The 13,298-nt window shown below is 35.4% G+C and overlaps 1 protein-coding gene across 1 annotated transcript in view; it reads left to right on the top strand.

Moving 5' to 3' along the window:
- Positions 1–13,298, top strand: part of LAMA2 (laminin subunit alpha 2) — a 472,574-nt gene that overhangs the window by 202,724 nt on the left and 256,552 nt on the right. The window contains exons 13-15 of the mRNA XM_044917544.1: positions 2,692–2,796; positions 3,762–3,973; positions 12,821–12,932. Coding sequence (XP_044773479.1) covers positions 2,692–2,796; positions 3,762–3,973; positions 12,821–12,932 — 429 coding nt within the window. The remainder of the gene's footprint in view (positions 1–2,691; positions 2,797–3,761; positions 3,974–12,820; positions 12,933–13,298) is intronic.

The raw sequence follows: 13,298 nt of genomic DNA, 5'->3' as shown, positions 1-13,298 counted from the left end.
GCGTCTGCCTTCGGCTCAGGACATGATCCCAGGGTCCTGGGATCGAGTCCCACACAGGGCTCCCTGCTCAGCGGGGGGGCCTGCTTCTCCCTCTCCCTCTGCTCCTCCCCCTGCTCGTGCTCTCTCTCTCTCTCTCTCTCAATAAATAAATAAATAAATAAATACCTTCAAAAAAAAAAGAAATGGACATAAATATACAGCTTTAGAGTGAAAGAAAAAGACAGTAATTCTAATACTATGGAAATGGGTATTTGTGACGTGGAGAAAAAACCAACGTCATCATCATATACCTTTTTAAAATGGTCTGTTTCCACATAACTTAGGTGGAAGTAAAATGGATTCACTCATGAAAATTTTTAGATAATTCAAAAACTGATTTGATTCGATACCTTACTATAGGTATCGAAGATGCATGGAAGAGTTGGGGAAAATTTGCATTATGAAATGTGAATGGAAAGTCAAGTTTTCGTTTTTATTGCTATTATTATCATAAGCCCTCAGAAGAATAGGTTGAATTAATTCTACTCCTTAGTTCATGTTTTATGGTTGTGACTGACCTGCAGAAGAGCCCTTTCTTTTTCTATATTTGTTTGTTTCTTTTTCCCATTTCCATCCTCATTCTTCTCTCATATTATTTTATATGTTATTTGACTTTATAATTATTATGAGTAGGTGTGGAAACAACATAAACAAATGAAATGTTGTAACAAATCAAACATTTTTCTATTTCATCTAAAGTCTTAAAATCTTGGATATTCTGGGGCACCTGGGTGTCTCAGTTGGTTGAGCTTCTGACTCTTGATTTTGGCTCAGGTCATGATCTCAGGGTCATGGGATCAAGTCCCCAGTCCAGTGCCAAACTCAGGGCAGAGTTTGCCTGAGATTCTCTCTCTTCCTCTCCCTCTGCCCCTCGCCCATGCACATGCACACATGCTCTTGTGTTCTCTCTGTCTCTCTCTCAAATAAATCTTAAAATAAAAAAAAGTTTGGTTATTCAAATTATACTCACTTTGGCTCTTATGAGCAAAATAGGCATTACCTTTTGTTCTGAGTTCCTCACATTTGTGTAATTTTTAAATTAAGAGACTATGAATTAAAATTGATCTTCTTTCCTTTTTTTTTAGGGAAACATATTCCCCAAAATAAATAAATAAATAAAAGCATGTAGTCCACATTTTAAATAATCAAAATATTTGGAAGCTTAAAAGTTTTGCAACATTATAGTTCTATATCCTGGTGTTTTTCCCAATCTCCATCCGTAGGTCCTACTAAATATTTTTATAAGTGTAGAAAATTCTAAAAAGTTCAGTCTTTAAAATATGTAAGGCATTCTTTCCTGCTGCCTCTCTAGATTCTTCTCATTGAGAAAATGGTCTGGCTGATTTTGAACAAATATGCAAGGTAATATTTAGGATGCTTATCTTAATAGAACCAAAAACCTTTTACATAAATTCACCCTTCATTACTCACAATAATGCCAAGTGCTATAGTCCAGGCAGATATTTATTATTTTATATATGAAAAGACATTAGAGTAGGGCTATTTCTCAGGGGAACAGGGGAATAAAAGTTTTCTGAATTCTAGTTCCTCATAGAGCTCCATGTAATGAGCTCTTGGAAGACATTGCAGAGCTGTGATTTGAAAACCCTGTTTAATCAGCCATGGCAAGCTATGTGCCATTCCCTATGGAGCAACTCTGAGAGGAATCCAGGTTCCTCCTCCTCCATCCAGTGCATCGCCGGGAATTGCTTTGTGTTCAGGGTCTGCAGTAAGAGGCCACAGAGAGCCAGCGGCTGCAAAGCTGGGCCTCTGTGTGTCAGCATGGAGGAAACAGTGGAATACAAATCATCAGCTTTGTTTTATGAATGTCTTTATTTACAGTGCTAGAGTGGAATTTTTAAAAAAGGACTGCAGTAGTTGCATCGAGTCTGTCACTCAAGTTCCAATGTTGATTCCTGTCCTAAAATGATCTTGCTTTCCTATTTTTTTTCCTTTCTACAAGGTTACTCTCAATGTCAGAAGATGTAAACCTCAAGCATCCATTATGTGGGGCTTGGCATATAGAAGTTTATTTAATGAAAAGGAACAATAACATTCATTTCAACTAAGCATATTTGATTGCACAGGGAAAAGCGTATCTTCTTTGGGAGTTTTGATTGAATTGTATCATAATATAAAATTTGCTGCCATTCTTTTATTTTGCTCTGACCCACAACATTTCCTCGTTTAGCTTATAGTCTATATAAAGTCACTGTCAAATGGAGTGATGTCTTTGTTGAAAGTGTTCAGACTAACAGAAAGTGAGTGACCCTCAGGGATTCGTCGAAATCTCCCAATTTTGACGAAGATCCTTCTCTGCTTGGGAATTGTAAAGCTCAAGTTATAGATGAGGAAAATGACAGGAGGGGCTGTGTTTGGTTTCACAGAATTTAACCTATTTCAGCAAGCCTGCAATACTGGGGAAAATAATACATGAATTTATATTTATGTCAGGCTTGCTGTTGATGGGTAAGTTCGTATAAAGGTTACTGCTAAAGAAATGTCTATCATTCTCACTCTGCACTCTTGTGATTTCTGTTTCTTTCAAATCCTACCCTCTAGAACAATAAAATGATTTTAAAATGATAAGTAAAATATGATTTAATAGCCCATCTCCTGTCTTGTAATGATTACGTATCTCCTCTCTTGTAGCTTACAGCAGCTGGAGGACAATTGACATTTACCATATCATATGACTTCGAAGAAGAAGAAGAAGAAGATATAGAACGTGTACTCCAGATTATGGTTATCTTAGAGGTAGAGTATGGAGCAGATCATTTATGTTCAACTGTTTCACGCTCTTAAGTTATTCCTTACCTGATTGGTTTGACATTAATTTACGTATGACTTAGGGAATATTATATCTTGGGAAATTTTTTTATGCCTGTCTTATGTTTCACCCTGAGAGATATCTAAAAGACTGACCATATTCATTAGGTTCCAGTGATAATGGAGACCTTTAGACCAGACTTGGACTTTAAAATAAAAACATATTGACCATATTCCCAAGAATATAAGTATGATGAAGTATTTAGGCAAATGCTGATTTACATAGCTTAATTTTTTCCATCTCCTCTTGCTTCCAAGTAAATTTTATGGTCTACTTGGCAGATGCAAATGAAAAAGGAAACTTATTTATTTAGGTGTAGTTAAATCTTGACTTCAGAACTCTTAATTTAGATAAGAAAGATATAGGAAAAACTGCTTTCAGGATTTGGGGGGCCATGGACAATTCCAAAATGCTGGAGGCCTAAAGATATCTTAGAGCCTCCCCCACTTTTCTCTTATTCTTCCTCCAATACTCAGACAATCTCAAAAGCACACACTTGCATGCACATTTGTGATTCCAAATAGGTTGATGTTGATTTAGCACCGTGCTCAATAGGTTGATGTTGATTTAGCACTGCGCTCTGTTGTTCTTTGCCTTAAACCTTTCATGCATGTGAATCAATGACAAAATTCTTCCCCCAGCATACATATTTCCAGTATTAAGTGATGGGGATGATCTGGTTAAGGCTAACAGTTAATTTGCCTTCTCTTACTTCCATACATACCAGAAATATACTGAATGAAAGGAAAGCCAACCTGGAATTAAAAATCTACTGAGGATAATTCACCAAGTGGCAAATCCAAATATGCATTCTGGAACCTAATGAATATGGTCAGTCTTTTATACCTTCTTTTCACAGTTTTACCCTTTTGTACTTTCTTTTCCCCTTTAGGGAAATGACTTGAGAATCAGCACAGCCCAAGATGAGGTGTATCTGCAACCGTATGAAGAACATATTCATGTACTGTCACTTAAAGAAGAATTGTTTACCATACATGGCACAAATTTCCCTGTCAGTAGAAGAGAGTTGATGACAGTGCTTGCGAATTTGAAGAGAGTCCTCTTACAAATCACGTACAGCCTTGGGATGGATGCCATCTTCAGGTAAACTCAAGAACTGCATTTCCCGGTGTTTGCACACTTCCTTTGGAGCAAACATGCATGCGGTAGAAGAGTGACTTTGAAGATCTGTAGGTTTCCTTCAAATAGTAGATAAGAATCGAGCCCTAGTTTTCCAAAAAGCATTTCTATTAAAACTTCAAAATTTAAATACCCAGAAGGAATGTGTTTTAGCCCTTTTCTAGTATTGAAGATTCCTTCACAGTTTGGCCAGAGCATGTGAGAAAAAATGATCCGTATTCTGAGAAATTCTATACTGGAAAATAAAATCTCCATTATGCTGACTCAGATTGTGGGGAACTAAAGAGGCGTAACTCCAGGGTAGTCATATTCAGAAAGTAGTTTGTATTTTCTTCCCTTAATTAATTAACGTGTATCTAACTTAATATTTATATAGTTTGTAATAAGAAATATAAGCACCTTCATCTAAATAATCCTAAGTCTCTTTATAAAAGACTAGGATAGCTGTGTGATGTAAAGGAAAGAGTATGAGCTTTGGAGCCAACCTAACTCGGAATTCTGTGAGCTCAATTCCTTATTTTATGTGTGACCTTTGGCAAGTGATTTGTCCTTGTGGAAACAGTTTATTCAAGTGTAAAGTGGAGATTATAGTGTGTACCTTTCAGGGTCATTGTGAAAATTATACGTGATAATTATGGAAAGTGCTCATTAACTGGAATTGGTTGTTTTCCTTTTTTTTTCTTTAAAGAGAGAACTTTTGACTGGAACCAAACATGCTCATATCCAACTAACTGTAGGCTGCTGTGCTTTTCATTTTAAAAACAGTGATGTATTAGTCCAGTGAAATGTAAACTTCAACTATGTCTGAATGAGCTTTTTTCCCCTTCTGCTTTTCTGCTCTGATAATAAGCACAAGCTAGCATGGCAACGTACCCCCTAAATGAGATTAAGTTAGATGATGAAACATGACCCAAAACTGACAACGTGACGTATTCAGATCAAAGCAATGTCTCCAATACTGGTTTATCTACAGAAGGATTCTTTTTGTTTATGCTGATGCTCCCCCACCCCCATCATTTGCTTGTGCTGCTGCCTAGTTTGTCTTTCACTTGTGCCATTTCAACTAAGTGTAATCATCATTACCATCTCCCAAAGGAGGGGACTCAGATTCATAAACAGAACTATTGTCAAACAGTGTACCTCTTTTGCATGGGCAATTCTGCTAGAAGCTGGGTTAAAATGCCATGAAGATTTAAAGCAGCACTTAGGAATTAATTATGTTTTCTCCCATTTAGTAAATAGAGATTGTCATGATGTTTAAACAGTACAGAGAGATGAGTCCTCTGGCTTTCAATGTGAATGACAACCAAATTGACAAAAAGTGGCTAGGGGGCTTATTTATTTTTGTCAGCCTTGCTTCTCAGACTAGTTCATCCAAAGGCATTTCCTCCTGATTTATGTCAGATAATTTCAGTGTCTACCTATCAAAATCATCGTTTTCATTTGAAGCCTTCCAAGTGTTCCCCTATACGAGTGACGTGTTCACAGAGCAAGGGTATGGGAACGACACTGGAGATAATCCAAGTAGGTGGCTGCTTTCTGCAGCCTAAGTTACCTAAAGTACTGTCGTTCTAGAAGGAAAAGCCAGTGTCCAATTTGAAACTCCTACCCATTTCAGGTAAGCAGAAAGTCAGCATAAATCCTGACTCTGTGAACTTGTTATATTTTATTTATCTCTGATCTACAAGTGGATTGAATCATATTTGTAAAACATCACTTGAATTGATTTCAACTTGTCTTGCACAGTAGGCTTCCGACCTGGCATCCAGTTTGTGTGTAAGCACAAGTAAATTGAAGCTATCTCCACAAAACTTGGTGTTTTAGTTGTATTTAAGGAAGATTTACTTCCATGGTAGTTCTCAGCATGTGGACTTCGCTTCCTCCAGCTGTGTGGTTAGATGCAGATGAATGGTTGAAGGAGAACTAGCCTGTGGGTCAGGATTTTGACTTCTGTTTTCAATTCAGCTATTTAATAGTTGCAAACATAAGTGTAGCTTTGACCTCTTTGAATTTCAATCACCTCGTCTGTGAAATGCGGAGGAGGACAATTGCCTTGCCAACTTCAAAGGTCACCATGAGAATAGAATTAGAGAGCTGCAAAAGCATTTTGCTAATGGCAAATAGGCACACAAAAGGAAGCATTTCTGTCTGACCTTAGTCACTGCAAGCAATACCATTTTCTCCAAGCACCATTAAGACTTTGGAGACATAGAGGATAAAGCACATAGTGATAGTTCCAAAATGGTGACAATTTTTGCTGTCATTCTTTTCCAGAATGCTGAGAGGCTCACACAATAAAATTGATTTCTTTCTCATTGCCCTCATTGGGAAGATGAAAACAGAAAAATTTCATCCTTCTATTAGAAATAGAAATGAACTTAACCAAATCATACATATTTCTCCTCTAAATTCTCTAAACATTAGCTTTACTAGCACCCTTTATATTTAACTCAAACAAGGAGTCTGTTCAGCTTTTCTTAAATATCAATTAGGTATAAACTCTACAATTTTTTTCCTTTTACCTTATGGCAGACATTAGTTCAATTCATCAAATTTCCAATCCCCTCCTTTTTTATTTATTTACTAATTTATTTTTAAAATCTTAATTGAAGTTTAGTTGACATATATTATCATTAGTTTCAGGTGTATGACATAGTGATTTGACAATTATATACATTACAAAATGCTCACCTTGGTAAGTGTAGTTACCATCTCTCACCATGCAAAGTTATTGCAATAATATTAACTATATTCCTGATGCTGTACTTTTCATCCCCATGACTTACTTATTTTATAACTGGAAGTTTGTACCTCTTAATTCCTTTCACTTATTTTGCCTATCCCCTACTTCCCTCCACTCTGGCAACCCCTATTTGTTTTCTGTATTTATGAGCCTGTTTCCATCTTTGTTGTTGTCGTTTGTTTATTTGACCCTTTGCTTTGTGTTGCAGATTCCATGTATAAGTGAAATTATATGGTAGTTACCTTTCTCTGTCTGACTTATTTCACTTAGTATAATACCCTCTAGGGCTTTCCATACTGTAACAAATGGCAAGATCTCATTCTTTGTTATGGCTGAGTAGTATTCCATTGGTATATATACCACATCTTCTTTATCCATTCATTTATTATTAGACATTTAGGTTGTTTGCATATACTGACTGTTGTAAATAATGCTGTAATAAACATAGGGTGCATACATCTTTTTAAATTCGTGGGTTTTTTTTTCCCTTGGGTAAATACCCAGATCCAACTCCTCCTTTTTTAATATTACATTTCCCTAACCTCTGAGGGTCTATGTGGTCATATGACTTGGTTTGGCCAATGATATGTGAGAAGAAATGATTTGCCCTGCCACCCCCCCCACGCCCACCCACACACACACAAGAAAAGCATTGAATTGCCAGTATGAGACTCTCTGGAGCTTATCCACCTCAAGAAGATAAAAATAGCCTGAAGTATTGACAGCATGTAGAGGTCAGCTGCCCTCAACAGTCACCGAGAACTGTGGAGGATTTTACATGAGTAAACTTTTTGTTTTCATTAAACCACTAAGAATTTGGAGTTGTTTGTTATCACAGCATAACTGAGCCCCCATCATGACTTTATTGTGATATACCCCATTGTGTCTTTATTGCTTAAAAATGAATTCAGAATCATTTCAAGGCAAGGTATGTTCATATGGCTTTTTAGAGTAAATGTGTATTGGGGGTTTGTACCAAAAATATTACACAGAATTTATGGAATGAATAATCTAGAAAAACCCTTGTAAATAAAGGAGTTTCTTGATGATTTTAGTAATAGTGTTGAGAGATGTATGGTATGCATCTACCTTTTGAAATAAATGAAACAGGTAACTGTATTTTGAAGAAATTATACTGATAAAGCCTTTAAAACTTAAAAAAAAAATCTTACACAACTCACTAGGCATTGGGCTCTTGGTAAGGGGTTTAAACCCACCTGTTTTTCCTCCCTATTGTCTTTGACCACATACCAAATCAATTCTGTAAATATTGGATTCATTCAGTCTGCCACCATTTACTGAGTGTCTTTTATATATATACACACATATATCTTTCTAAGTCTCAGTCTCCTCTTCTGTAAAATGGCAGAAACTATCGCTAACTTTGAAGATGGAAGACTAGGTGAGAAAATGATGTACCAAAAAACACCTGCTATGCTATCTAGCAATACATTGGGAAGCAATGTAGGGTCACAAGATGATCACTGGTTTCAGGTTTGAATCTGTGCTGCACTGTTGGCTAACTGTATTATACTGGACACAGCACTTCTCTGAGTCTCAGGTTCTTCATTTGAAAATGTGGACAATAACACGATTACCACACTGCATTCGCTCATAGTTAAATGAGATGTCTGTCAAGCCCCATTATAGTACACAGATGATAGCAGACACTCCGTAAGCAGTAATTATTATGATGTGGTAGTTCTAGGCTAAGCAAAAAGGATACAATGATGGATAAATGATCACTGAATTAAAAAAAAGGCATATTCCAGGATGGAAGGCAGACATGTGCATTTATAGTAGTATAAGAAATCGTGCATTAGAAATGTACACAGTACATACTGGTAGAGCTAAGAAGAAAGAAATGAATTATCATATTAGCATTTAATATAACATTTGTGAATGGCTTCAGTGGTATCCGATTCTGTCAGTTATTTCCCTTACTAGATGGGGAATTAAAAATGATTGTAGGAAATGTATAGTTCTTGTTCAGATGGCCCACTCAGACATTACCTGGGCCACTAAATGATTCTTTGCCTTTTTAGGAGTGGAGTAACATTTATCCATTCCCCCTGAGTGGTACTTGATGGAACTTCCACAAGGTAGAGACTACGGGAAGTTCTGAGTCATCATCTTGTTTTGACAAAAATGAAAGAGAACAAAGCACCTGAAACAGCAAAATAAAATCTTCATCTCTGGTGGCTAACCCAGAGTAACATTTGTTTAAGTAGAATTAAATGGTGCCTTCAATAGAAAAAAAGATAGCAAAAAAAATTATTTACAAGAGTTTTATGATCAAAGTTTTTATTGTTTCAAAGAATATTTTATATATTATTGTTATTATTATCTTAGCAAAGCTTAACCTACGTAAGTCTGGTAGAAATATAGTGAAACAAAAATATTGAGAACAATCTTTAAGTCAGTACCAGGACAATACTTCTGGTATGATTCTAATATTTTCAGTACAAGCTTATATAGTTATGTCTTTTCTCTTCATCATCTTATCCATATTCCCAAGTCATATGAATAAGGGGAAATAGCCAGCTAAATCATGTGACTTAGTTGACAAATCTTTGATAGTTCATGTACTTCTAAAATTTAGTACCTTATTACTATCAGCGTTATGTATTTAAATGAATGCAGCCTGGTATCAAGTAAAGAACATGTCTATATTGAAGGGGGGGGGAAAAAACTGCAGCCTTCTTTATGAGTAACACTTAAAACTGTTAAACATATTAAAATCCCATTTACCAACAGCAGAACCTGATGAACATTGGGTCTGCTCAGTGAATGCTAATGTGGGATATGACTGGGAAAGATGTTTGAATATTGAAATTAACTCAAAATGGTTACACAGATTAAGGAGAGGAACATCTGTTGTTCAAAAGACAAATGAAATTTGGCAATTCATTGAAAATATTTTTGTTTTTGTTTTGTTATATTTTAAATTGTTCCTTAAAGTAGTCAATTACTCACTTTTCTATTTTGAAACATTCCAATACTCAATTTTATATTGAAAATCCTGGGACTAAATACACAATTGACCAGTCTACTGTTTAGTAAATTGTGACAGTCTTTTATGTGATAATAAACTAGTATAACAACCCTGAAATCATCTAATTCTGAAATTAAAGTGATCAGAAATCTAAGTGAATCTTGTGACCGTCCATTAACTGCAGGCAATAAGATGTCACAATTCATTCAGATGAGTTCTGACCTCTGACCTCAAGTTCTAACTCTAACATTTTTCAGTTTATTTATTTATTTTTTTGCCAGATCAAACAAGTAATTTGTATTTTACTTATCTGACTTTATTTATCTGGAATGTGGATACTAGGCTTCAGTGTATCATTTGTTTGGGAGTATGTTAGTCGGTGTTTATAACTACATTCCATTCACCTATTCGTTTACCTATCCATTCATCTATTCATGCATGTATGTTTGTGTATGTAGTCTTGTATCCATTCATTCATCTATCCATTCATCCATGCAACAAAAATTTATTGAGCATGTATTGAGATGATCTGGCTAGGTACACAGATGATACAACAGGGTTTTGTGAGAAGTAGCTCATAAGCTCACGTCAACACAAGCAAGTACTCTCCTTAGTAACTCAAACCCTATGCTGTGGTGTATTCATACAATAGAATATTACTCAGCCATAAGAAGGAATGATGTACTGATACATGCTACAACATGGATGAACTTTGAAAACGTTATACCAAAAGAGAGAAGCCAGACACAAAAGGTCATGTATTGTATAATTCAATCATTTATATGAAATATCCAGAATTATCCATGATAAATCCATGGAGACAGAAAGCAGACTCATGGCTCACCAGGGGCTGGGAGAAAGGCCAGAATAGGAGGTGACTGCTTAATAGGTATAGGGTGTTCCTATGGGCTGATGAAAATGCTTGGAACCAAATAAAGGTTGTAGTTGCACAACATTGTGAATGTACTAAATGAACACATTAAAATGGTTAATTTTATGTTATATGAATTTCACCCCAATGGAAAAAAAAGGAATTGCCAGTGATACTTCTTGTACAATTTTATTTGATGGGGGAAAAAATGACCACTTAAGAGATTTTCCTAAAAATCTCTATGTAACCTGAACACTGTAAAAGAGTGATTTTTAACACTTACCATTTTAGGACCTTCTATTAAGTTGTCCAGACTGTACCCCCAGAGAAGAAAGCAGTCAAGAAGTAGTGTTCAATGAATTAATCTGTGGCTAAAGATAAATCCCTTATCTTTAGAAGATGTCAGTTAGTACTCAGCACCGAGGATGATCCCTTCCAATTGCCTTGGTTTTTCTTTTCAACTTTTTGGTTATGTCTGAGGTCATATACATTCCAAGGTACTATCAAGTGTCTAGGATTAGTAAAGTAAGAGTAAAAACAATAAAGATTTTAATGTATTTTTTTTATTATTTTAAGTAGGCTCCATGCCCAACGTGGGGCTTCAACTCACAACCCTGAGATTAAGAGTCTCATGCTCTATTGACTGAGCCAGCCAGCGGCCCCAAAACAGTAGTATTTTAGAAACTTATTAGCTGAAAAGCTTACAATTTGGTTAAAGGTTGTTACTTTTGAAGATACATTAAATGAGCCCATTAGCTTTGTTGTCTGGACTGATTACAGCATAGATTCCCAAATCTCGGAAACTCCTTGATAAATGTGAATCACTGATTAATAAAAATCTACTACCAGTCTTTTGGAAAGCAACTGAAAATGCAAGAGTTGGTTATATCTTTCTTATGGTTAAAGGATGGCATATAATGTTGTGTTAGGGGAGGTTAACAATCATTTTAAGAAACAATACTTATCACTAGTCAATAGCAATCAATTAATTTTGTGCCCTTAAAGTTTATTTTAAATTTGTTTTAATATATTAAAATGGCAAGAAGCTAGATTTGGAGATTCAAGTAGTATTTCTTGTAGGTACTCATGTAGACATTTTCTATCTTGTCTCACAGTCAATGAGAATAAGGTTAATAAAATGCCTACTATTTAATAATCACCTACTATGTGTTGTATATATGAACTTTATATTCATTATTTCATTTAATTCTTTAATCAAGCTTATGATGTATGAACTCTTATATAATCTTCACTACATAGAGGAGAATACTGAGACCTAGAGAAATTAGTAATTTTTTCTAGGCTACAGGACTGGTAAATGTCAGAGACAGGATACGAATCTTAGTCTGTCTGACTCCCAAGTCTGTGTTGTTAACGATGAAGCTTTTAAAATTTCTTTTATGAAAAAAAATGGGAAAAGCCAAGAAGACAGAAATAACATTTATTTAAATTGTTTTAAGTTTTCATATTTTTGGAAGGAAATACATCTACATGTAATGTACATAAATACCATATATATAAATAAAAAGCAAATATAACAGTATTTTTCAATTTGGCCAAACCAGCTTTTCCCCAAACTAATGAGTGACACCAAATCACTCTGCTAAAATCACTGGATTATACAGAAGTGCTGATAAAATGAAACCCACAGATACAGAGACCAATGCCTTTAATTTAGGCCAAAACAAATTAAGAAAATAGTTCTAAGTAATTCAACTGAGCATTTGCAAGTTTCACTTTTACCTACCAATGTGCAGATTTGTTTCTGAGAAAAAAGAAATCAAAATAGCTTCCTTTTTTTTTTTTTTTTTTTTTTTGGCTTCCATCTTTCCTTCCAATTTAAATCCTCAAGCTGGTGTTAATAATGTCTTCTTTTGATTTCGTAGTTTAAATGTTAAAGTGAGTCAAATAAGTCATGTGAATGTTTTCTGTTTTAAAAATACCTTCAACCATGTTATTTTAAACTCTCTCCCCAAGAAAGGAAATCAAAACACATAGCCAAAGCCCAAGAAGTGAACAAGAATATTCTCCTCTTTTCAACACTTGATGTTGTAGTGGTGATGAGCACTTTTCACTGGACAGACTTAATGAATCACCAGAGCTTCAAGTTATGGATATCTGCTGGCCGTTTACCTATATTTACATTCTTATCACTACACTATTTCTCAAGCTATTTGCCATCTCTTTTCCTTCCCACTGTAGGTTAGGCTCTGTTGGCCTTGAATCCGCGGCCCCCTATCCTACTGACAGAAGCCTTGCAGCAGCTGTGGAGGTTTGTCAATGTCCTCCTGGGTACACTGGCTCTTCTTGTGAAGTAAGTTTGCAAGAATAAATCCTCAGCGCATTCCAAGTTCCTTCCACATCGCTTTTAATACGCTGTTTTAAAAGTAGTTTAGCTCTTCCATCAATGATTGCACAAATAAATGATAGTGTTTTCCTTGAGGAAGAAACTTGAGTGTCTGCCAGAAATCGTGGCTTTCAAATAGAGTACTACTCACATTATGTCATCTTGAAATTATGTTTCTGTTCTGGATATTTTTACTTTACGACAGCTGAAAATCTGATATTTTCCTAAGTGTGTATTTCCTATTTAATTGGTTGATAAAATAAGATGAATGATAGCAGAATAATATTTAATATTTCAAAATAATTTCCCTTCATTTCTGTCTCTGTACTTACC

This window comes from Neomonachus schauinslandi, chromosome 8 (genome assembly GCF_002201575.2).
Source record: "Neomonachus schauinslandi chromosome 8, ASM220157v2, whole genome shotgun sequence".
Lineage (NCBI taxonomy): Eukaryota > Metazoa > Chordata > Mammalia > Carnivora > Phocidae > Neomonachus > Neomonachus schauinslandi.
The sequence above is the reverse complement of the archived record's forward strand: the minus strand, read 5'-3'. Positions and strand labels throughout refer to the sequence as shown.